The sequence below is a fragment of the Lissotriton helveticus genome, chromosome 7, assembly GCF_964261635.1.
Source record: "Lissotriton helveticus chromosome 7, aLisHel1.1, whole genome shotgun sequence".
Classification (NCBI taxonomy): Eukaryota; Metazoa; Chordata; class Amphibia; order Caudata; family Salamandridae; genus Lissotriton; species Lissotriton helveticus.
The window spans coordinates 1410162708-1410188006 of record NC_136068.1 but is presented as its reverse complement, the minus strand read 5'-3'; the positions used below and the strand labels follow the sequence as shown (position 1 = coordinate 1410188006).

The 25299-nt window shown below is 45.5% G+C and overlaps 1 protein-coding gene across 1 annotated transcript in view; it reads left to right on the top strand.

The window, feature by feature from the left end:
• The window catches only part of DNAH9 (dynein axonemal heavy chain 9), a 1695107-nt gene that overhangs the window by 30939 nt on the left and 1638869 nt on the right, over positions 1 to 25299 (top strand). Inside the window, exon 2 of the mRNA XM_078654721.1 lies at positions 19780 to 19976. Within this exon, the coding sequence (XP_078510847.1) occupies positions 19780 to 19976 (197 nt within the window). The remainder of the gene's footprint in view (positions 1 to 19779; positions 19977 to 25299) is intronic.

The following is a 25299-nucleotide window of genomic DNA, read 5'->3' as shown; positions in this document are numbered from 1 at the left end:
ACCTGCCCATTCTGGCCTATGGGGAATAGTAGCCTTGCAATAGTGAAAAACGAAAATGGCTGTAATTCACTATTAGAACATGCCACACATATCAGGGCTTGTCCTACCTTATACTTATAATGCACCCTATCCTTGGGCCTACCATAGGGGTGTCTGATATGAAGAAAATACTGTACTTAAAATGGTAGAATTAGCTTAGTTCTCGTAGATCTTAAAATGCAACACTTTTGACTCAATGTACCTTAAGATGTGTAACGCAGGGCAACGAATGTGTTCCAGGGAAGATGATGCGTTGAGGATCTGGTGCAAAGAAACAAAGATTGCTCTTTTTCCTTGATGCGACACGCTTCCCAGTTATGGGACGGTGTCTGCTGCAACGTTGATCCTCTTCTCTGGCTATGCGAGATGCTTGACACGATGCGAGCCGCGACAGGCCCTGCGACACGCTTCCCAGTGATGCGGCGGCGTCTGCAGCGACGTCGATCCTCTCCCCTGTCGATGCGAGTAGCTTCCACAACGATGCGGGCCGTGACAGGCCCTGAGACACTCTTCCCTGTGATGCGGCGGCATCTGCTGCGATGTCGATCCTCTTCTCCGGCGATGAGCCGCGACTGGCCCTGCGACACGCTTCTCGGAGATGCGGCGGCGTCTGCTACGACGTCAATCCTCTTCTCCGGCGATGAGCCGAGACAGGCCCTGCGACACGCTTCCCAGTTATGCGGCGGCATCTGCTGCGAGGTCGATCTTCTTCTTCTGGCGATGCGAGGCGCTTTGGTGGATCTGCAATGCTCAACGATTCTTCTGCGACACGCTTCCAGGTGATGCGGCGTCGTCTGCTGCAACATCAATCCTCTTTTCCGGCGATCCGAGGCGCTTTATGTTGTGAAGCGGCAGCGGCACTTCGGCGACACGCTTCCTGGTCTTGAGTCGCGCTTCTAGCTCCTTGCGACATGCAAGTCCTCAAAAAGTCCAGCACAACTGCAGGCACTTTAAAGGAACTCTTGGGGAGCTGGTGGGTGAAGTCTGTTGTCCTTCAGGTAGGAGGCAAGCTCTTTCTCAAGCCCTTGGAGATCCTTACACAAGTTGTTGAAAATACACACAAAGGTCCTCTCTCCTTTCTTTGGCAGTCAGGCAACCACTGCAGGCCAATCCCCCAAGCAGTGCTTCAGCTTAGGGATAGTCTCTCCTCAGTCTATCTGGTTCCATTCCTCAGCAAAGGTGTCTTCTTGTTGTCCAAAAGTGATCTAATTCTCTGGGGTTTGGGTCCCCTGTTTTATACACAGTTTCTCTTTGTTATCTGAAGGCAGAGAGGCCTTTGCCTAGTTCAAACCAGTTCTGGTCAGTCCTGGAGCACTCTGTTGACATGACTCCTTCTTTCCTTTCACAGTGCAGGGCAGAGACATCAGACGCACCACAGGAGGTGGAGCCAGCATTGTGGAGGGAAGGCACAGCCCTATTCAGGTCCCAGGAGCAACTCCTCCCTCCCATCTAGATGCAGATCACTCTATTCACCACTGGGCTGACTCACCCTGTGTCCTGGAATCCCCCAGTCCCTGTCACTCATACGCCAGACAAGGAATACACAATCTAGCCGAGGCAGGCTTGAATAGTTAGACAAGAAAATACCTACTTTCTAAAAGTGGTATTTTCAAACACAGAATGTTAAAACCAACTTTACTATAAGGTGTATTTTATCATTCTGAGTTCGGGCATACTAAACTCAAATTTCTACCTAGTTGCCTAAGTCAGTTAGGATTATAAGATGTAATAATCAAACTGCCCATTCTGGCCTATGGGGAATAGGTAGCCTTGCAATAGTGAAAAACGAAAATGGCTGTAATTCACTATTAGGACATGCCACACACATCAGGGCTTGTCCTACCTTATACTTATAATGCACCCTGCCCTTGGGCCTACCATAGGGGTGTCTGATATGAAGAAAAGGGAAGGTTTAGGGACTGGCACCTGGGTGCACGTGCCCAGTCAACATGGCAGTACCAGACTGCACACAGGCTCTGCAATAGCAGACATGAGACACACTTTTACAGGCTGCTTCTGTGGGTCGCACAACCAGTGCTGCAAGCCCACTAGCAGCATTTGGTTTACAAGCCCTGGGCACACTCAGTGCACTGTACTAGGGTCTGACAAGTAAACTAAACCAGTCAATCATAGAATCACTAATCCATACATCAATTTACAATATGGAGTACTTGCACTGTGGCACTGGACAGCAGTGGCACAGTGCCCAAAGCATCTAACACCAGCAAAAACACATGAGGCAACAGAAAACATGGGAGGGAGACCCACACCAAGGTGCCAGGTCTAACACTGATGTTGAGATGTGTCCTTCAGTATGGAATGGGCAATTTGCAGTGGCAGTGATCTTAGAGTTTGCTTAAGGTTTGCAGTCTTTGTCTATACTCAGTGCGTCTGTTTTTCGGTCTTGCGTGTTGTTGCACTCTGCTCATCTGCGACTGCGCCTTCATGCAGTCGCTTTGCAGTTGACTTCAAGCACTTCAAAGCATATTTTAGAGCTGACAATCATCATCTGTCCAGTAATGAGCTACAACTGACTTTGGTTTCCATTGGGTACTTTGGACCCCTGTCCAAAGACGGAGCAGCATTTTCCAAAACTTTCTTTCATGGGGGCCAATTTTGTCTGCATATTTGTCCAGTTATCACAGTTCAGCCCCATAAGATATTCGCCTTCCAACTTTTGCTTGGAACACTTTCTTGATTTGCTGTTTCCATCTGAGTGATTCAGTGATGCTTCCTGTTTCTTGATTACCCGGTGGAAGGCCTGGCAATAATCAAAATTCCTGAAAAATATATCCCTGGTAGTAAAAAATGAATGGCTACATTTATTTTTTGACCTAGTAAGCAAGATACTAGGTTTGGCAAAGCATAGTATTCTGTGGTGGCCAGTATGGTGCTTGCTGCAAAGATTGTGAAATAGCTGCCAAACACACAGAAAAAGAGCATGCTGAAAAATGTTTTAAAAGGTTGACATTTAGCAAGTTTGGCATTACTATCGAGGTAGAAGTACTCAAAATCTGTTGCTGAACACTAGGGACACAGAAAATATTGAAGCATAGCAAAGGGATATGAAGAAGTAAATTGCTCCCCACAGAGCAATAAAAAAAGTAAGTGATCTCTTTAATTGGCAGGTGACTTACAGAAATTGAACAGACACAAATGAGTTGCACCTTCACTACTCCTCCGATGACAGAATACGTTATAAACTATAGCTATTAATATAACACATAACCAATACTACTCTAATTGCCTTCAGAATGGAGTTAATAAATAGGAAGAAATCTTTAAGATTGTAAATTACCTTTACAATAACTCAAATACTACTACTCCTCCGTCTGTTTGTACTAAATTGTTTTGTAACAATTTTTCACATTTCTTTGAAGAGAACAAATCCTACATTCACGAAACAATATGAGTTAATTCTCCAATGCCTTCTGGAGATGACATTAGGGACATTAAGGATCCACCTGATAGAATTGTCTTGCCTCACATTAAAACTGGAGTGACCCCAGCACATTCACTTAAACAGTTAATTGTCCTACACTTGACCCTTCCATTAAAACAGTTCAAACTAGTACATCTTTGTTGGACATGGTCCTTCTTAGGATAATTTACCCCAAAACATTTCACTTTTTCCTCATAGTCTTTGCCAACTCTCTATGCATGACCGTAGGAATCTGGGCATCTTCCCACTGTACTGCAGAGGAAAGGTGTGTGTGCATGCCTCGCTGCATTAGGCAGGGGGTGTGAATGGGATGGGTTTAGGTACCATACCTCCATGCGCCCTGTAAACAGGTACACCACATGCCTGGGTGGGTAGGGCACTTGCTAGTACTGGGACTTAGCACTGAGTGTGCCACCCACCAGATAGCCTGTCAACCATGTATCGGGGGTTGCCATTGCAGGCCTGTGGGGTGCCATTGCGCCCCTGCTAGGTTGGCATCACTTATACTTCAGCCAACCCTGAGTGGGTCATCCATACCATGAGTGCATCCCCTCCAGGGATGCCCTGATGGGCGAGGGGAGTGGTGGTGGGCTGAAGGCTAGGCAGGTACTTATGGATGTTCCCTGCCCAGGTAGTGAGGAACTCCCCATGTGGAGCTTCCCCTGCCTTGGAGTTCGGCTCTTCCCAGGGCATAATCCTGGTGTGTCGCCGATTCTCTTGTGTTTTGCTTCGGGGCTTGGAGCACGTCCTCACTTTCCAGCATTGTGGAAATGCATGCACCTTCCTACACAGGCTAAGAAAGGGCACTGATACGGGGTTCTGAAACGCAGCCAACGCAGACCTGGGAGTCGCACTTTCACCTCTATTACAGGCCTGGATGGCATCTACGGTCTTTTTGATAGGTGCCCGGCCTCCCATCATGGGCCTGTGAGTGCATACCTGCATCCTCGGTGTACCCATGGTGCTGGTGGCAAGGTGCATGGTCCACAGTGTCAGGCGAAGGTGTGTGCAATTGCACCCATGAGAGGGTCAACCCGTGTCTGGCTGGCCCGAGCAGGGTATTGTGTACCCAAGTTGCTAGGCCAGGGTAAGCCCATGTGCTCAGCTTGTCATTGCAGACCAGTGTTTGCTCACTGGCATCTATCACGATTAAACCCATGAGCACCCTGCTATTGCGAGCAACTGTATGTGCGCACTGACACTCATATTAGTAAATCTGTGTCCAGTCTGCCATTGCAGACTTGGTTTGGTGCACTTGCACCCCTGGTGCTGAGGACTATGTGTCCTACCTGCCATTGCAGTTCTGTTTGGGTACTCGCAGACGTGCACTCAAGTTGTGAGGAATACCTGTGTGTGTTTTCACTACCTATGAGGCTTGCTCTTCCCATAGGTTAACAAGGGGAAGTGGTTGATATTATTTAGAACTACAATAGTGGATTGCAGTGGAGCAGCCTCATGATGTTTCCTATCAATGGATTTGTCATGTCAAGCCCTTTCCAGTGGTAAAGGGGAATTGGCATATGTTGCTTAGAAATGGAACCTATAGAATATGGACATTTCAATGCTCCAGTGTCTTGTGCCATGGTGCCTGGCTCCGGTGGACACCAGGGGTCTGGGGAGCGCATCTGTGCATTCCCCAGCAACAGACATAAACCATGGGCATAAGTTTGATGCTTGGCCCCTGGGGGCTGGATCATGGTCTCACTAAAGATAACGATATACATTTCATGACCCCATGGCAGACAGGCCTACAATTTAGGGGAGACATCTGTGGCTCAAAAGGGAAACCCCTTAAACCACCCCTAACTTCAAAGACACATGACAGTATAACTGGTGCCATCCTTCTGCAAAAGATAAGATGGGGACGTGGGACCAGGGAAACGGACTGCATGGTGAACATTGCCAGAGGACTCTGTTGTGCACATGGAAGATTACTGCCATGGAAGGTGACCGCATGCCCTTTCTAAATAGTGTATGGTCTATCCCGAAGACCTCTTGACGTGTGGCACCCTGAAGTGTTCTATCCAAGGCCCTGTTGGTGGGCCTCTTGTTCTTCCGGAGATATCAAGGACATCAAAGTTCTCCGGCAAGGAACCTACACCATCTATCTGTGACATCTGGAGATCGGTGCCCTCTCAAGTGCCCACATCGGCTACTGAATCCCAACAGGTAGCGCAGTGTGAGCGTGGAACCAAGACTTGTGCCTGGAGACCGGATTGTCTAGTGCGTACCCGCAGAAATCTTGCCTGCATCTAAGGTGCATGGTTTCTGTACCACAGGGACCCTGACACTCATAAGCATATAGTTGGCGGTGTGCAGATTCACAAGTTGCGGGACCCCGTGTGGCCCGTTTTGTCAATCGTACGGCATCTCTCTCGTGCTTCATGTAGACTGCATGCTCATTGCATGTGGTGTCCGATTCAAAGGGTGCGACCCTCGGAGGGGGCTATGTACCTGCAGCAGTGCCTCTTTCTACCTTGTGGCTCTGCTGAACTTGCAACTGCATGTGTGTGTGACTGGACTGGAGCAACCTGTACAGAACGCTGTGCCTCATTTCTAGGGAGGTGCAGAAGTGCAGCTCTTCACTGTGTGTGACCAAAATTGCCTAGTGCACCCATCCCAATGTGAACCAGTCATTGTGCCTCATTTCCAGGGAGGTACGAAATTTGCAACACTTTGTGTTAAAGGCCTGAGGTGTCTGGTGCAACGCATACCAATGCACAACAGACGCTGTGCCGGAATTGCCTGGGCATGACTCTGATCAACGTGTATCAGTCGGAGTGCCTCCTCCTATCGAAAGGCTCCCCTATGTTACTTCCCATTCATCGGTTGTTCTCCTTTGACCCTCATCATGGTAAACCAACTGCCCTCTTCACACCTGGCCCCTCCTGAAGACATATTGACACCAGGTAGTAGCGAGGGAGATTGACTGGGTTGAAGGAATGCTTCAGAGACAGTCGGAAGCGGGTCAAGAGACCACGGGGCATATTAGCAATAACCTCGTTAAAATTATTGCTGTTATAGCGGCACAAAACTGCAGCTAAAACGGCGATAATGGGCTTGCTAATATGCGTTATAGAATTCCAATAAAAGCCCAGGTTAGATGTGCAGGACATCTAACCTGGGCTTCTATTGGAATTCTATAACGCATATTAGCAAGCCCATTATCACCATTTTAGCGGCAGTTTCCTGCCACTAAAACAGCGATAATTTTAAACGAGGTTCCTGTTAATATGCCCCTACGTGACTCCATTGTGTTTTGAGACCTGTGGGTGACTTCCAAAGTGGCAGCTAAACTCCCCCTTTTTACGTCTACCTCCTAATTAAAACTTGCTACATATCCCTACCTGCTTCCAGACGACCCAGACTAAGTGTGACTTTGGCCACGTGCCACCTAGTATCTAGGAGGAGGGGCTGGTAATCTTCCATCTAGGGGTAGAGGGCAATTGGGGTGAACTAGAGGGTGGAAGGAGGCTGGGGCCCCGGAGTCTGCAGGGTGTTATCCATTGACCTGCTGGGTACCAGTAGCATAGCATTAGGGTGCTGAGTGCATATGTGTGCAAGAATGTTCTGTATGGACTGAGTTGATACCTGTCACACTATGTAGCGGTGCGGAGTGAGTGTGTAGGTGGGAGTGATAGTCGGAGGACTGCCTACCATTCACGACACTGGCCAGCAGTGCAACTTTATACATTAGTTTTATGCCAAGAGCACAATACATTTGACATTGGGTTTAACCGCATGGCTCTGGCCCGCGATGCTGCTAAAAAGTGTTCTATTTTCATGTATGTACATATCTTTGATATCGTTGTGACCTGGGGTGTCCCATGTAACTGTGAGAGATCATATTATCAGGATTGCTAGGGTGGACCTGGGGTGGAGGCGTGTGACACCACATAAGGGTGCTCTGTGTGTGTGTGTAGTGGGGGGTGTTGAGATTAGAAATTGTCCACAGTGTGCATACTATTGATATCATAACAATAAGAGAGGGCCTAGTACAGCTAGTAATATTTCCAAATGTGTTTAATGCCCAAAAGTATATGATGTTCATTTTATAATGATGGAATATGTGTGTCGAATACAAATTGTATTTACACACATCATGTGTGATGTCTCATTTGTGAGGCTCAGTGTATTTATTGCGAGTGACTGCTGTGCCTTTGCTTTACACATTGTCTCTGAGATAAGCCTGACTGCTCACTGCCAAACTACCCAATGGTGAGCACAGGTTATTTAGCGAGTGTATTCACTCACCCTTGATGGGAGCGGTAGGATCTGCCTGGCTGGGGTCATCCCTTTAGCCAACCAGAAAGTGCTGGTTCCGACAAACTGTTTCTCCAACTGACCATATTCTAGTTAAAATATTTCACATGGATATTCACAGATGTATGGAGACTCTTTACAGCATTAATGATCTTTCAGTACGTTCTGCTATCATTCCCTCCGAGCCGAAACAAGGCATTATGAAACCTCTATTGAACAAAACCCAACTTAGATCCGGGGGAACGATCAATCCATCATATCACTCCCTGCTGTAGCAAAGGTTTTAGAAAGTCTTGTGCCAGATCAGAAAGAGAGATGCTGAACAATGATATCTCTGATTTTGTTTGTTTAATCACGAGGTTCCCACAAGAGTCTTCCCACAATAGCCTATTTGTTCCCTTGTCTATTTATTATTTGCTTCTTACCCCTCTCCAACTAATAAGAAGGTATGGTCGCAAAGGTTATACCTTCCCAAATGCCACTCAACTTATTTTCTATCTTTTTTAATTCCATCTCACATCAGGGTGCACTAAATGAGTGTCATGAAGCAGGCCACGAGGCACATAAATAAATAAGGACTGTGCCACTGTGTGCGGCCCAGTATGAGGGATGTCCTGCTGAGGATAAGCCAGCGTTCCTTTACTCTCTCCATGGACCATTCGTCAGAAAGTACATAAAACTCCAGTGGCACTAGGCCCCACCTTCCAACAATTTGTTGTACTATTTCTTGTTCATGTATAACATAAGGTTCTCAATGAAATACCAGTGCTTCATTGATTACAGCAGCTTCATCAAATAATCCACTGTATGTACATTGCAAGACACAGCTTTAGACTATTCTTCATTTAATACCGCATTCAGGCATCGTCTTAAAAACTCTATGCAGGAGTGTATCCGGGAAGAGGGGACGGGTGCAAACATCTAACCAATTTCCTCCACTGGGCAATATTGCCGCCTGTATAAGGCTCTATTTGGTTTTTATTAAACCGGATTTTTTTTTTTTTTTAAATAAGTGTTCCTTATACAGCAGCAAAGCAGTGCATAGTATTAATAACTGTGCTTATACATGTCTGGTTTGCTTAATTCCAAAGCTTATAACTATTGCAACTCCCTCCTCCCTCCCCCTCCCTCCCGCTCTATTTGTGTCTTTAATATGTGTAACCTCTCACCACTGACCGTTCCTGAACATTATTTTCCTACCGGTTAAATAGGATAGTCTACCATCTGACTGCAGCCTCATGATGTCCGAGGTTGACCACCTGATATGTCTTGAGAACAAAGCAGTGGCCTATCTGTGGAAGCAGGATTTGGAAAAAGATAGTTGGTCCAGCCTTCCCAACATTCCCCTGCATGTTATTTTATGTTAATAAATATATTTGTTAAGCACAACTATACAGATGTTAGTGCAATAAGTAGCAGCTCACAACAACCTGAAAAATAAAAGCAATCGGTGCATTTAAAACTCACCAAAGCTGACACAAGATACAAATCTGCTATTGATTAAACACTCAGAATTTAATTGCCTTCCTAAATCTTTGTTGACTAGACCCCACCTGCTAGGGAATGAGGGGAGAATTCCACCATCTTGCCGCTGCACCTGAAGAGACTGTCCCTCTAGGTGATGGATCTTGATTTGGGGGATCCTGCAGAAAGAACTGAAGATCTGAGCTTAAGGCCTGCTCTTGAATATGTCATTTGCATTTGATGGGAAAAGCATCAAAGCATAATCTGAATTTGATTGGCAACCAAAGCTAGACCAATTAGCTTTGCGATAGATCGACCTTGAGTGGATGTAGTCATTGATCGCTGCAATATGAAATTCTTTGTTCGATCAAGCTTTAGAATTTTAATCAGCGTCCACTACTGGGTGAGAGTCACTTGGCCATGGTGGCATGGGGAAGGTGCCAGGCTCTCTGGCTGTACTGGTGATGATGAGGGCAGACAGGATCCCGGGGAAAAGCTTTGCGCAGCCCCTAGCGGTGTGAGAATTATCACAATGCTGTGACGAGTTAGGAAATGGGTGGGGTGCAATGCTACACCCTCGCTGATTGACAAACAGCCTTCGAAACCCAGGGCTTATGCTTAAAGCACCCAGGCTGTTTTCAATCAGCGAGGTTGCAGAGCGTCATAAAGGGGACGTGCCTTACAGTGTTGTCGGACGCCGAGGACCAGGGCTGAGATCAGGTAAGCCCTGCAAATCCTGCGACGGCTGGCACATGTGCTATAGCACATGTGCCTATATTGGCAGGGCCTGGGTTTAACTGACCCTCGCGCTGAGCGCGGGTCACACTCTTGAGGTTTAATGGATTAAACCGGGTGCGGCTCACCGTCTAAACTTTGCTCTCACTTGCCTTGGGTCAAAGAGTTTGCCGGAGGTGCTTTATTCGGAGGAATCCTGTTGCAACACGGGGCTTGGCATTAGAGGACTACATACACCGAGGGACTGGGAGGACTAGCAGGCCGTTTCAGCCACACCTGCAGCCTCTTCCCTCGGTGCTCACGCCCCCCGCCTGCCTCCTCATCAACTGTTCGCGGCCCCCACTCCGCGGGAGCCGCTCACCGTCTAAACTTTGCTCTCACTTGCCTTGGGTCAAAGAGTTTGCCGGAGGTGCTTTATTCGGAGGAATCCTTTTGCAACACGGGGCTTGGCATTAGAGGACTACATACACCGAGGGACTGCGAGGACCAGCAGGCCGTTTCAGCCACACCTGCAGCCTCTTCCCTCGGTGCTCACGCCCCCGCCTGCCTCCTCATCAACTGTTTGCGGCGCCCACTCCGCGGGAGCCGCTCACCGTCTAAACTTTGCTCTCACTTGCCTTGGGTCAAAGAGTTTGCCGGAGGTGCTTTATTCGGAGGAATCCTGTTGCAACACTGGGCTTGGCATTAGAGGACAACATACACCGAGGGACTGCGAGGACCAGCAGGCCGTTCCAGCCACACCTGCAGCCTCTTCCCTCGGTGCTCACGCCCCCCGCCTACCTCCTCATCAACTGTTCGCGGCCCCCGCTCCCCGGGAGTCGCTCACCATCTAAACTTTGCTCTCACTTGCCTTGGGTCAAAGAGTTTGCCGGAGGTGCTTTATTCGGAGGAATCCTTTTGCAACACGGGGCTTGGCATTAGAGGACTACATACACCGAGGGACTGCGAGGACCAGCGGGCCGTTTCAGCCACACCTGCAGCCTCTTCCCTCGATGCTCACGCCCCCCGCCTGCCTCCTCATCAACTGTTCGCGGCCCCCGCTCCGCGGGAGCCGCTCACCGTCTAAACTTTGCTCTCACTTGCCTTGGGTCAAAGAGTTTGCCGGAGGTGCTTTATTCGGAGGAATCCTGTTGCAACACGGGGCTTGGCATTAGAGGACTACATACACCGAGGGACTGCGAGGACCAGCAGGCCGTTTCAGCCACACCTGCAGCCTCTTCCATCGGTGCTCACACCCCCTAGCTGGAATATTGAAATCAGCCTCATTCTTCCCGCGACGCGGGACGCGCGCGGGACTAGCCGGGCTAAGCCCGGGCAAAGGGCGGGCCGTCTAAGGCCGTCCAAGGACGATCAAGGCCGGGCTGGAACCCCCCCCCTTATCTTTGTTTCTTTTTGTTTGGCAACGGTAGAAAATTAAGTGTTTGAAAGATTCTGAAGGACCACAGGTGATTGCTACTTAAAATTGTGGGCTGGTTCTGGCTATCAGTAGCATGTCTCTACGGTCTGGGAAAAATCGCCACGTTGCTATCCCCACTTCCAGCGGGGTGGTCACTGGCACTCTGGACCATTTCTTTAAGAGAGCCTCCACCATACTGGAAAAGGAGATTGCCTATGCAGAAAAGCGTCTCTCCTTGGATTTAATAACGGGGAAACGGTCTTCTTTAGGTCGCATAGGCACTACGGTTTCCCCCGCGCCAATTAACACCGCAGGGGATGAAATCAGGCTGGTGGATGTTGGGGATGTATCAGATAGTTTGAGCCTAAATCTATCGTCTCTGAGCCCGGCCCCCAGCAGTGACATCGCTGGCTCGCATAACTGCACAGGGCCTGGTACCCAATTTGTTTACACTTTGTCCCAGGGCTCCCCAGACAGGGTGAAAATTAACAGCAGGAAAAGAAGGGGCAGCTCTCTAATGAGCCATCTTGCTAAGCAACAAAAGAAGTCCCTATATTTGGCCCCGAAAGTTGTTCCCCAACCCCCCACCTCTCCTAGGCCCGGCACAGAAGTCACTAGCCCCTTTGTCTGTCCAACAGTCCCTGATGGTGATCTCCTGAGTAAAATTGAGATCCTGATGAAAGCCCTTATGTTGCCACTCCTAGAGAGAACCAGGATGATCAACTCTAAGTTAGATCAGATTGAAAAGCAGGTTGGAGAAAATTCACTTGTATTAGCTGATTTGGCCAAGGGTAATGCTCACACTAGATCATCAGGGATTACTATAAGGGATCCGGGCCCCAGTACTGTAATTGCTGGGGCGGCAGCTGAGGAACCCCAAAAAACCCAGAAAAAAAATTAAATATACCCACCCCAAAACCATACTCGAAGAAACACGTAGGCACATCAAGGCAGGGTGGGAAGGTAATGGACCCAGTACGTGCAGCTCAGCCCTTATTTAGTGGTTTGACTACAGACAGAAGGCCAAATAGGCAAATCCAGCAGGATAAGGAAGCTAGTAAAGACCAACTCCCTAGCTTAAACCTTCCGCCAGAGGCAGCACCTTATACAATAGTTTTAGTGGGAGTGCGATCCTTGGGGGCAGGGAATTCAGAATCGTACAGGGAATTAAAGAACAAAGTGGTCTTTTGGCTAGATAGGAATAGGACACTTCCCCCATCCTCGAGTACAGAGATTTTGGGTGTTAGAAGGGTACACTGGGTGGGCAAAAACCCTAAAGACCTTGAAGGGGATTGCATCCTAGTGAATTTTAGAGACACTTGGGCTGTAGACCACATTCGGAGAGAACCCAGATTTGGCCGAGAGGGCGATATTCAATCTCTGGGCCTTGAGTACTTTTACCCAGGGTTTATGAACAACGGTCCCCAAAATTCTTTTCCCATTTTTCACCAAAGAGGATTTCGTGGAGCAAACCCATTCCATAGGTTAGTGCACCCCTTACCACCTTACAATAGGTTTGATCCTCTAAATGATCTGGAGGGTGTAGACTGACTCCTTAATCAAGTCGGCGAGACTAATGAAATTGAAAGCCAAACAGGTCCAACGGTCTCCCCCCCTAATACAAATAGCGAGGATACGATACACTTAAATGGACCATGTAGCCCAATTACAATGCAGGCACTACCATCTCTGGCTGTAAACGGGGCTATGAATCATAGAACAAGAGCAAACATGGAGCATGGCTCCCTGTCAATCGTTTCCTGGAATCTGGCAGGAATATCAAATAAACTTGACTTGCCAGACTGGGGGTCATTTATTGACTCACAAGATGTCTGCCTATTTCAGGAAACCTGGGCCAGGGAAGACCATCACCGCACTGGTTTCGCCTCATTTTCTATCGAGGCAAAATGGGGTGGGAAGGGACGCCCGTCAGGTGGACTACTCATTTGGGTGGGTTCACACTTGGGATGTTCTGCAACGAAACTGGAGACAAAATCCGCGGATATCCAAAGTGTGGCATTGGAATGGCCCAATGCGGCTAAACTAATATTAGTCAACGTATATTCAAGACCAACGGGCATGACCAGTGTCTCAGGAACAATTGAGGATCTATCTCTCTTCCTTGATTCTATCCCCCAAGCCATCCCATATCTGGTAGGGGGTGACTTTAATTGTCAATTCGAGCCACTGCCAGCCTTCCTGCAAGGTACCACACTGGAGGAGGATGACCAATGGGACATACCATCTGTTGGGGGCTTACCAGTTAAGTCCTGGACACCGCTTGCTACCCAAATTATGGCCCTGTCTCTTAATAACTCTATAAGGGCCTGCAACGGGCGGGTCAGCAGGGACATCCCCCCGAAACCCACTTATAATAAACCAGGATTTGAGTCATGCATAGACTACATTTTTGTGGAAACCCGTAACTGGGCTCTGGTAAGGAGTTTTCAGGTAACCCCACGTGATAAAAGCGATCACAATCCATTGATCTTGAATTTCCAGGTCCCTGGCACTATCAGTGAGAACGAGATGCTTAATACCCCCTCGGACCACAGTGCGATCCTATCTAGCAATAGACGCAGAATAAGGTGGACAAAAGTCATAGGGAACCCAGCATCTATTTCCCGGCTTTATGCCACAATCCTACCGGTCTTTCAAAGTGCAGAAGAGCTCATTTTATTAAGCCCGTCTGCGGAGAAACACAATGCACTTGATCTCCATTATGAGCTCACCAACGCATTAGCAGAGGTGCTGAACCCACGAGTAAATAAAAAGCTTAGCAAATCAATAAAAGCCTCATGGTATAACACAGCCTGCAGGAAGGCCAAAGCCGAACTCCTTGAGGCTATAAAGCAAAGGGCTAGCACTGTGTTGGTTAGGGCAAAAAGGTCAGAATACAAACATCAAATTCAGATTGCCAAGACTAAGTGGGATAACGAAAATTCGTCTGAAATGGTGGGTGCTCTTAATCTTGGAGACGCCCGGAAATTCTGGCAGATCGTTAAAAATGGTTCTGTGGACCCAACACCAGCAGTAGAAGCCAACATTGCTCCTAGTGTCTGGGAGGCCCACTTTCACACCCTATATTCGCTGGATAACATAGATCACCCAGAGGATATATGCAATCTGGTGAGGGGCCGTAGCTCCGAATTGGCCAAGGAGGAATTGACTGTTGGGGAGGTTGGTGCTGCAATCGATAAACTAAGAGCGGAGAAAGCTCCGGGCTTGGACAGGCTCCCCGGAGACTTGTTCAAGCACAAACCAACTGTATGGGCTCCATACCTACAGGTCCTTTTAATTCAATTTTGGGTGGGATGGAGGTACCTAGTACTTGGCTGGGAGCAGAGATTGTACTGATCTTCAAGAAGGGCTCACCTCTGCTCCCAGCCAACTACAGGCCTATTAGTCTCATAAATGTCCCCCAAAAGGTCTTCGCAAGGCTCATCCTGGACCGCTTATTGGAGTGGATGCTTGAACAATCGGTTCTGAGCCCTTACCAAGCGGGGTTCAGAAAGAAAGTCTCCACTATAGACCAAATTTTTCGCTTGGCTCTCCTATACTGAAAAACGGTAATAATGGGGGGTGGCAGCCTCTGTACCGTTTTCGTAGATCTACGGGCGGCATTTGACCTCATACCCTGTAGAAAACTTTGGTCTGTTCTGTCCAATATGGGGGTACCCAACATCTCCTAAACATGATCATCCACCTGCACACAAATAACTATGCGCAGGTTAGATGTGACCCGGATGGTTCTCTACCTCACAGATTTCCCGTTGACAGGGGGGTAAGACAGGGTTGTGTGTTAGCACCGACCCTGTTCTGCCTCTATGTCAACGGGGTAATCTCTCACCTAAATGGGGTAGAGGACAGCGATGTCCCCAGACTAGCCGGAAGCAGGGTGCCGGCGATTATGTTCGCTGAAGACACCCTGCTTCTGTCTAAGACACCTATGGGGATCCAACGAATCCTTAAGGGTTTTGAGGAATTTTGTGGAATCCATGGCCTTGAGATTAATGCCCTCAAGACCAAATATATGATTTTTAATCCCCCACCAAAAACATGCCCTAATCCATGCATTGGCGGAAATAGGTTGGAGAGGGTCCGAACCTTTGAATATCTAGGGGTGACTCTAAATGAGCATATGTCTTGGCGACACCACCAAACAAAATCACAACTCAAACTGGCCCAAATGGTGGGAGGAGTTATCGCCCTCATAAATAAAAACAAATCTTCCATCAGGGCAATTGGTCCCCCGCTAGAGATATACAGAGTGCAGGCTAGGGGAGCGGTCATGTATGGCAGTGAACTCTGGGGCCATACGTGTAATCGCGAGCTAGTGGTAACGGAGAACAAATTTATCAGGCAGCTTTTATCTCTCCCCCCTAGTACCCCCCTTTTGCCAATGAGGCTAGATTTGGGATTAAGGCCACTTGATGAAGATTTGGGAGTTAGGCCCCTAATCTTCTGGCGCAGAGTTTAGACCACTCCAGAGTTGGTAAGCTATAGGTCTGAGCTCCAGGAAATCATGAACTATCTGTTCGCAGGGAATATCCCCTGGTTCCAGCACATAAAAAATGAGTTTATGCGTTTGGGACTACTCGATTTGTGGCTTGACCCTGCGTCCGCCTGCTCCACGGTTTCAAGGAAACAGCTACTCTCACTTTACCGAGAAAGCAAAATTGCGGCACAGAGACAGGGCACACAGTCAGGTACCCTGACCGACTTCTTCCTAAAGATCAAGGACACTTATAAGTTAGAGGTAATCCTAGATGTTATATTTCCATCTAATACTAGGAAACTGTACCTACAGTGGAGGTACGGAAGTTTACCAATCGGAGCCTTCACTAGCAAGTGGACTGACCCCTCCCTGTGTCACTGCCCTGGGTGCAACCACGATCAGGAAACCGAGTTGCACATACTGTTTTTCTGTCGAACCTATGGGCAGGCGAGAAGGAAGTGGATAGTTCCAGACTGCAAAAATTTAGGCTTTACTCATTGCCTGCAGGCATATAGGGTTCTAAAATCGGACCTTTCTAGCATGATAGTGTTTGCGGTAGCCAAATACCTGGAAACCTGCTGGCAGAAGAGAAGACGCTTGCTACCCAGGGCTGTAGATTAACTGTACAATTTTAAATATCATCAATATGTAATTACTTCTTAATAATTTTAATGTTCCAATGGACTTATTACAGCTTCTTGCACCCAGGGCTGTAGACTCATTGTATAATTTTAAACATCATCAACATGTATTATTTCTTATCAATTTTAATGCTTCAATGGACTTTTTGATTAGTTGTCTGGGATACAACAGTTTGTTTTATCTGTATCACCGCTGTGCATTATCTTTTATGGCAATCTAGCCGAAATAAAGATTTTTGATGATGATGATGTTTAACATACGAGTGGGCAATTGATGCAGACATTGAAGGAGGGGATGGGGGGAATGGGCGGAGCCCTGCCGCCCTAATGAAGAAACCGCCCCTGCAGAATGAGGAACAAAAAGGTCGTGAGTTGAATGCTTGAATTCATCTCTACCACCAGTGACTAATCTGTGCCTTATCCCTGTCCAGCAGCCCAAGCAGTGGATACTTTTCATTTCAAATTGAAATGAGAAGGGGATGCCACTTTAACACCATGGGGCATATTATCAAGACAGGCGATACAATTATCGCCGTTTTAGCAGCAGTTTTCTGCCGCTATAACGGCAATAATTTTATCGCCTGTCTTGATAATATGCCCCCATGTCCATTTTGTGACTTATGAATTGCAAATGTAATTTTCGAGTCAGAAAGATCTTTATTTGTGGCACATTGTGACTCACTTTTCAAGTCGTAAAGACTGTGATTTGAAAATCCCCAGTTTTGTGACCACAAAAGAATCTTGACCATTTAGGCAGTTGTTTTTCATACAACATAGGATGGCCTACAGAAAACGATAAATCTTGGAATACATGTTACAATGATCAATTATCCAGGCTTGTGCCTACGAGTAAACATTACAACGGAAGTGTGACAAGCTAAAACGATGTAGGACTGGGCAGGTTCTTTTGTTGAGCTGGTCAAGACCTACCTTTTTACCTTTTGAATGTTCTAGCTGGAAGCATCATAGTGAAGCTAAAGTTGTTGTTAACACTGCCATTCACTACTGAAGCCAAAAGCAGTCTACAATTTAACACAGCGAGGACTGCTACCCAAGCACTGTTCGTTTCGACCAGGAGGCACAGCCCGATTAATCAGTCGAGGCATGGTTGGGGTAGTTCTGTAGTTTGGAGCTTGACCGCGGAAACGCAGATCATGTTGTTGTCTGAAATTTGACATTTTAGCTATTTGGCAAACTCCTTCAGGATTTCTGCTACCAGAGGAATACTGTGGTAGCCGTAGAATGTTGTTGGATTTTCTGCATAGAGAGTGGGCTTTTTAGTTAGAGAGATGATTGTTGTGAAATTCTGAGGCCATGCCAATGGCTTTGAGCAAATCCATTGTATATGGCTCCATGAGAGACGTCTAGAACAGCAGCAGTTTTGAGCTTTTTGGCCATTTCTGGAAAACAAGGGCAACCTGTAAAAGATGGAGAGCACTATTGTCAATGATGCTTATAGATAGCAACATATGAGGAGTCAGGTATGTTGTCACCCACTGTAGAAGATAATGTCAAAGGTGAAGCCACCTAAGGGGAAGCTATCTTTTTTTTGGTTCTGTTGTCCAGTAACATTCTGAAGAAAGAAGGCTTTTATCGCATGACCACTCTTTAAGTTTTTGTTTGATGCAGGGGTTAATACTATGAAGATTTGCTGCTTTTGCACCACTTTGTATATAACTGATGCTTTATTTAGGGCTCATAGAATCAACTGGGAGAAAAAAAGCTTTTCTGTGCCTGGGAAATGGCTATTCTACGGCCTCTCTGTTGCATCCAACAAGCAAGCGATTTTGGGGTGAATCAGACCTTTTCTATAATCTCTTCTATGTAGGATGTCCTCTTGACCTCTGGGTAACCATTTGGATAATACATGCCACTTCTGCCAGTGTGATTCTTGCAGACCTACAAAACCCATTACTGAAAGGCATGTGCTGGGTCTCTCTTCCTCCAGCATCATATTCTGCAGGGAAGACGTTCTTCTTCCCTCTGTACTTTACAGCGCAGGCTGCTAGCAGGAAAGCAGGGTACAGATCATTATAGGCTATCTATCCACTGGTACCCACCTTGGAACGTGTGCGAAGAGAGTTGAATCCAACAGCAGATGGCCTGCATAAAGCACTGACCGGAGCCTTCCCGAGTTTGCCAAACAGCTTCAATGTCATATTTCAGACAACACCCTGATGAACCATTTCCGGTCAAGCTACCAACTTCAGCACTATACCAATTATGCTTCGACTGATCAATCAGGCTGTGCCTCCTTGCGGAAACGAGCAATGCTTTTTATGCAGTTGCAAAAGGACCGATTTGCAGAATCGGCCCATTTGCGAACGCAAAAAGCGTTTTGGTGTGTATAAGTCTCAAAACACAATTTGAAATTGCGGAAACATACTGATTTGGAATTTGAAAGGGGTGTGTTTAAGGCTTCCCTTCCAAATACCTTTTTGGAATTGGGTGTATTAATATTTTGCGACTGAATTCCGATCGCAAAACACTAATATTTTACCAGCACCTCAAAGGAGGTCGTAACCCATTCATGAATGGGGACAGATCCCCTTGGGACCTCTCGTCTCGCTCTTTGAGAATGTTAAAAAATTAAACTTAAACGTTTCATTTTCTTTTTTGAAACATATTCCATTTTTTATCAGGAAAATGAACTGCATTATAAAAAAAAAAGTTTTTTAAAAGCAATCACAGACATGGTGGTCTGATGACCCCAGCAGGCCACCAACTCTATGATGGCTGTGATTCCTAGTGAGTCACAAACTGCGACGCATCTCATTAATATTCATGAGGTAGGCCAATTTGCAACACACTAAGAATTGCTATTTCAAAGTTGTAAGTTTTGTTTCATTAGGAAATCACAATCCCTACATTTTGTAGTTCTGGTCCTTAGTTATTTGAAGTGACCTTTGGAGGTCCGGGACAAAGTGCCCAAATGCTCAGAAAAAGATGCAACCATAGCAGCCATGATTCTCTCAGAGCTTTTTGGCTGGAAGTTTCAGGACCACTGAAACTCTACTGCTACTCTGCACAAGTCATCCAGCATGGAAAGGGATGCAACCCCGATATCTCTTCTTGTAAACACCATGTGTGAAACAGTTCAAATAGTATATTTGCCTCTTCAAAGGCCTAAAATGACTCAATTTGTTGGTTCCATACTGGGAAGTAGATTACATGATTCTTGTGATCTACCAAGAATTTAACAATGTTTTAAAATGCAAAGCAATGCCAAGAATGCTACAGAGGTAAGATTTATATTAGATAATATAATGGCCATGGTAAAATCTTGATTTTCTGTTTTCAGGTTGTAGTACCTGTCTTGTCGAACCAGAAGAACCATAACACTTGGCCAAATGTCGTGTCCCAAGATGTTATGCGGCATGTCAACTATCTCAAAAGTAATGTTTTCGTTGTTATTGGTCAAGTCCGTGGAAAGACATTACTGCCTCTTCCTGCCGGTTCTGAGAAAATGGACTATGTGGAGTATGAAAATGAAAAGAAGTAAGTATTATGTATTTAGGATACTGTAATGCGTCCATATGACAGATTCGTTTTGTTTTTCCATTAATCGAATTAGACCTGGAGTGCTTCGCATCCACCTCCATCAGATTTCTCAGTACCTTGTTGGTGTATTACATATTGGACATGACAAAGTTTTAAATCAAAAATTTCTTGAGAGAAATAACCAGTTTCTAAACAAATAGCTTCTTGCTTATGCCAAATGTATGTGGTTGGAGGTTGTAGACATTTAGTCCAAAAGGTATTTAATATATGTAGGTAGATTTTCTTCTTCAAGTCATACGGTGTGTTCACATCAAATTAGAAGAACTACCTATATTTCCATTTTGAATGCTAAAGAGGTCCTATTTTTGGCAGCACGGAGGGTAGAAATGGCTCCTTTGGGAAATGTCATTTTTTTTCTCAGAACATTTGACGACATTTTAGGGTGTTTGCTGCATCACCACAACAAGAGAGAGGGCCCCTCAATCCAGGGGACGGAGCCCCATCATTAAACAGTAAGAAACAAGTCTTCCCTTGGGACAACAGAATATTCACAACTACATCTTCCTCACAGTATCAACAGCTTAAATTGGCCAATCATCCACCCTTCCCGTTTCCAATCAGACTAGTACCACAACGATATAAAAAGGATTACAGATTTTTTATGATATGTTCACAAACAGTGGGTACAATTTCATATGTCTTCAATAGGGGGTTTGATGTGTGTCCTGCCTTTCCTGAGTGACTCATAATAAGACCAAAGAGACCTTTCTGCATGTAGCGTGGTGGGAGGAGTTTTCACTAACACCTGAAAATCGGTGTCTGATCTGCACAATGTTGTCTCCACCTCCTGTAGTGAAGCTGGACTATGGAGGACAGAACTGGTTTTCACTGACCTCAGACACTCTTACAACAAAGACTAAAATGTTAGACCTAAAACCCCAGAACTTTAGAATATTTCTGGACTAAGAGGACCCTGCCAAGGAAAAGAGCTGAAGAGCTGACAGGAGGAGTACTTCCCCCTTGCTGTGTGTTGCTTTGCTGGGTTGGCCTGCAGTTGCTGCTTATGTCTGTGGGCAGTAGAAAGGACTAGACTTTTGCCTTGCTGTGATATCCTGCTTAAGAAAATTCTCCAAAGGCTTAAAGTATAGCTTGCCTCCTGTTCTGAAGTGCCAGGGACACAAAGACTTCACCTGCATGTTGCTAAACAGCCCCTGGACTGGTCTGCTGGACTCATGATCACCCAAGGATACCAATTCCAGTTCCTGGGCCCTTGGAATCATGTGGTTGGTGCTGCAATCCAAGAAAAACAACAAAATACCGTCAGCAACGCCGGCCGTGGGCACTGCTTTTGAAGTGCACAACGCGCCTCCCTGCCTGTACCGCAGCTCCAACGCCCACCGACACCTGCAAGCTATCAACCTCCCCAGAGCCATTGCTTGCACCGACGCCTGTCGCCGCAACGCCTGCATCCCGTCATCGCAGAGCCGATAACCGACTTAGGTGACTTCCCGAACTCATTAACACCGCACAGCTGAACAGAAACGACGCCTCACAGCCAACGCCACCTCGCCTCTGCTGCCAACCCAGATTTGACACCTTGCCTCCTTGCAGACTCAACACCTCGTCTCCCCTTTGACAGTAAGGAGCCAGCCTTGCCTTGGCAATCGATGCCTCACCTCCACGACGCAGTGCACCGTCCGTTGGCTTCGTTTTCCAAGATACTGTTACTTGGGGATCGGTGTGACTTCGTGGCTGGCCCGTGCACCTCACCGTCAATGCCGTTTTTTGGATTTGTTCCTGTCATGACATCGTAATAGCCCCAGTTTGAGCTTTATGCTTTTATGAGCTTTATTTTTGCAGTAATCATTCTAAAAAGTGATATCTTGAATTGTGTATGTTGGATTTTTGTTGTTTTGGTCTTGTTTGGTTTAGATACACTCTAATCAAGGAGTAAAGGTGAGAGTTGTCCTTGAATTTCAACACTGATGCGGCCCGTGACAAATGGGAGCAAGGGCCTGGGAGTTGGCAACGGAGGGAAAATGACATTTAGTCAAAACTGCCACACAGTAAAATGAGGCACATGGGAAAGCGGCATATGAAAGAGCATTGTGCAATTAATTACTTTAAGGACTTCCAGATGGTCTAACAAAAAGACACTACATTTCCCAGAATGCCATTCATTTTATTTAAGGTGTGTCAATTAGAGCGACATGATTTTGGCACCACTTGAGAAAGAGAGATGTCGAAACACATTGCGGTGCGAAATGCTGTCTGCCAAATAAAAGAACCTTGCGAATTGAAGCCCCCAGCAGTGCAGCATCGTCTCCTTTCGTGAAACGTAAATATATATATATATATAGATATTAATTGCCAAATTAGGTGTTGCCGAACCTTCTATTATTCAGATTAATTATTCTGACTATGGAGCTGTGTATTTTACAATATGTAATCACCAGTGCCCTTGATAGTTTAAGCGTGGTATACAGAGTCTTTCTACCATGTCTTTCTACAAGTCAGGTGACATCCAAACACAGGATTGGTTATCGGTGTTTTAAAATTGTTGGGTCACATTTCACTTTTGTCCAGTGATTAAGGCGACTGAGTTCGCCGAAACGCGTCTGGTTTTGCACTTGCAGTTCACTCTGTAAATTGAAAATATAAAATACCTGCGACTGAAGAGCCAAGAAAGTGTCAGTTTCTACGTTTCTGCTGCAAGCATTTGGGAGTGTTAACGTGAGATATATATATATATATATATATATATATATTTATATTTATATATATAGTTATGTATATATATACACCAAACTTCTCCTGATCTGGAAAGAAGATCGAGCCACACCGACCAGGTACTGTCAAGGAATTTTATTTTCGGGCAAAAAGGCGCGTGTCGAGCGCACAGGCTCTTGGTCACATGACCATGGTTCCAAGTCTCGCACAATTGTACTCTTAGAAAGACTCTGTGTTTGCAACATCACACAGGTCCCGTGTCACAGTGTAAATTATAAATAAATTCATTGTTTACGACACAATTAAGCATAGAACAATAGAATTGTACCGGCTTGTCCCTTCATTTTATAAAGTAGTTAGGACGCTGTTTAATCTTATTCCACATTAATAAAATCACAACCTAAATATCAACAGTTAGTGGGCAAAAATTCGGGGTATAGTACCCTCTGCCTATGTAGTGTAAAACACAAATAATTAAACAATGTGTCCATTCTTAGATCAGGAAGGAATATACTGGTAAGAATATTTGGTCTAAATAATAATTGGTTGAAAGTGAGCTCTATATACAAGTGTAGGTTTTCAGATGTTCAAAAAATTATATAATTTTCAATACGACTGTAATATCTAATTGCAACTCGTTCCTGGGTTGCTAATTAATCTATGTAAAACAATTAAATAAATTCATGGGTATAGTACCCCTACTACTAGTGTTCATCCAACCGTTCGTACTCTAAATATAGGTATACCATTCACTACTCTCCTACTAATTTACGCAAATACTGGTCAGTAATACTCTATGGTGTCCAATAGTCATACAAATGGGTAACTTAAGTTAAGCTAGCAGTAAGATCTGCCAAAAGAAAGGTATATCAAAGCAAGATTGTAAAAAAAAGTTCTAGAGAGAGAAGAAGAAGAAGAAGAAGGGGTGGTGCAATTTGTATGTGGCTATGCCCCCTTACTTCATGCTCATATCGCGTAGTAGTAGTGTTCTTCCTCGATTTCTTGTGCTCATAATTGTTATCACTATGTGTGACTCATTTACTCCATCATACCGGAATAATCTACAAAAAGGAGAGAGAGAGAGACAAAAATGGTTAAATAAGATTCAGTACATGTCGAACATACAGTGCCACACTACTAAATCCTACTAGTTCTAGAGCTCAATGTTAAACTAAGTATCTTTGTACTGTTAACATAATCACAAGGACATCATTCATTCCATTCATTGTTTCAATTCTATATGTGCAGAAATAGCCCACTGTCATGTATCTGGGATCAAGCGCGGTAATGTTCTAAATTATTTACTCTATAGTGATTGGGTTAAAAACAGTTTGGAACCGAGTTCTTGAAGGTATTGGTAAATATCTCATTTTGTCATTATTACAGGTGTATATACATCTCTTCATCGATGTTCATTCCCATGGGTGCAAGGCTCCCTGCCTGGAGAATGAATCTAGATTCTGCCCTTCGTAATGCCATCTTTCTGTCACCTACTGTGGGGTTCTTGGGGATTGAGTCCAGGGCAAAATATTTTGCCTGCATCCAATCTCCATTGTGGTGTGAGTGGAAATGTCTTGATGTACTATAGGAGAGGTCTTTGTTAGTAATGGCACGCCAGGGCTCCAATATCCGTTTCTTCATGGGAAACGTTGTGGACCCTATGTACCATTTGTTGCACGTGCATGTCACTACATATATCACATGGTCGGTGTTGCACTGGACGTTCTTATTTATTTTCCACCTTTTGTTAATTCTGTTCAGTACCACCTCCCTTACATTCACACTATGGCTACAGGCTTTGCATTTTCCACATTTGTGGAAGCCTCCCCTTGCTGTCAGCCAAGACTGTTTTTTAGTTTCAAGATGGCTATTCACAATCAGATCTCTGATAGACTTCCCTTTTCTGTAGGTAATGGCTGGGGTGAGATCCTAGCTTGGTCTTGAGGATTGTGTCTTGTTGTAAGATTTCAAAAAAGAGAAGTGGGGGACGCACAGCTGTTTTTTCAAAGTTTTTGTTTTTGGAGGAAAAAATGTATAAAAACAAGTGGGGTGCTCCAACCAGGTGGCGTGTCCATCCTAAACACGTCAGTAGAATGAATACTATTCAAACTAAGAGAGAAAAATTACTAACAAGAACCATAAAGAACAAGAAAGCAAGAATGATTCTGGTATCTAAATTCTCCTCTTAAAGTGTAGCTTACAAAAAGATCATTCTACGACACTGGCCCATATTGAGTGCTGAACCTGATTTTGGAACCACATTTAAAGATTCGCCTATTTTTGCTTACACCCGCAATGCAAATTTTAAGGAAATTCTGAACAGAAAGACTTCTACTCAAACAACTTCTAAAGGCACAATACCCTGTATGAATTGTGGGAACTGCAATAACATCATCAGAGGCAATGTTATCAATCATCCTATGAAAGGAACTAACATCAAACTAAACGTTAACGCCACATGTGATACTCCCAATGTTATATATTTGATCAAATGTCCTTGTGGCATGATTTATATAGGCAAAACTGAGAGGAAAGTCAAGACTCGTATCATGAGCACAAGTCTAACATAAGATTGAAGAACACCAAATCT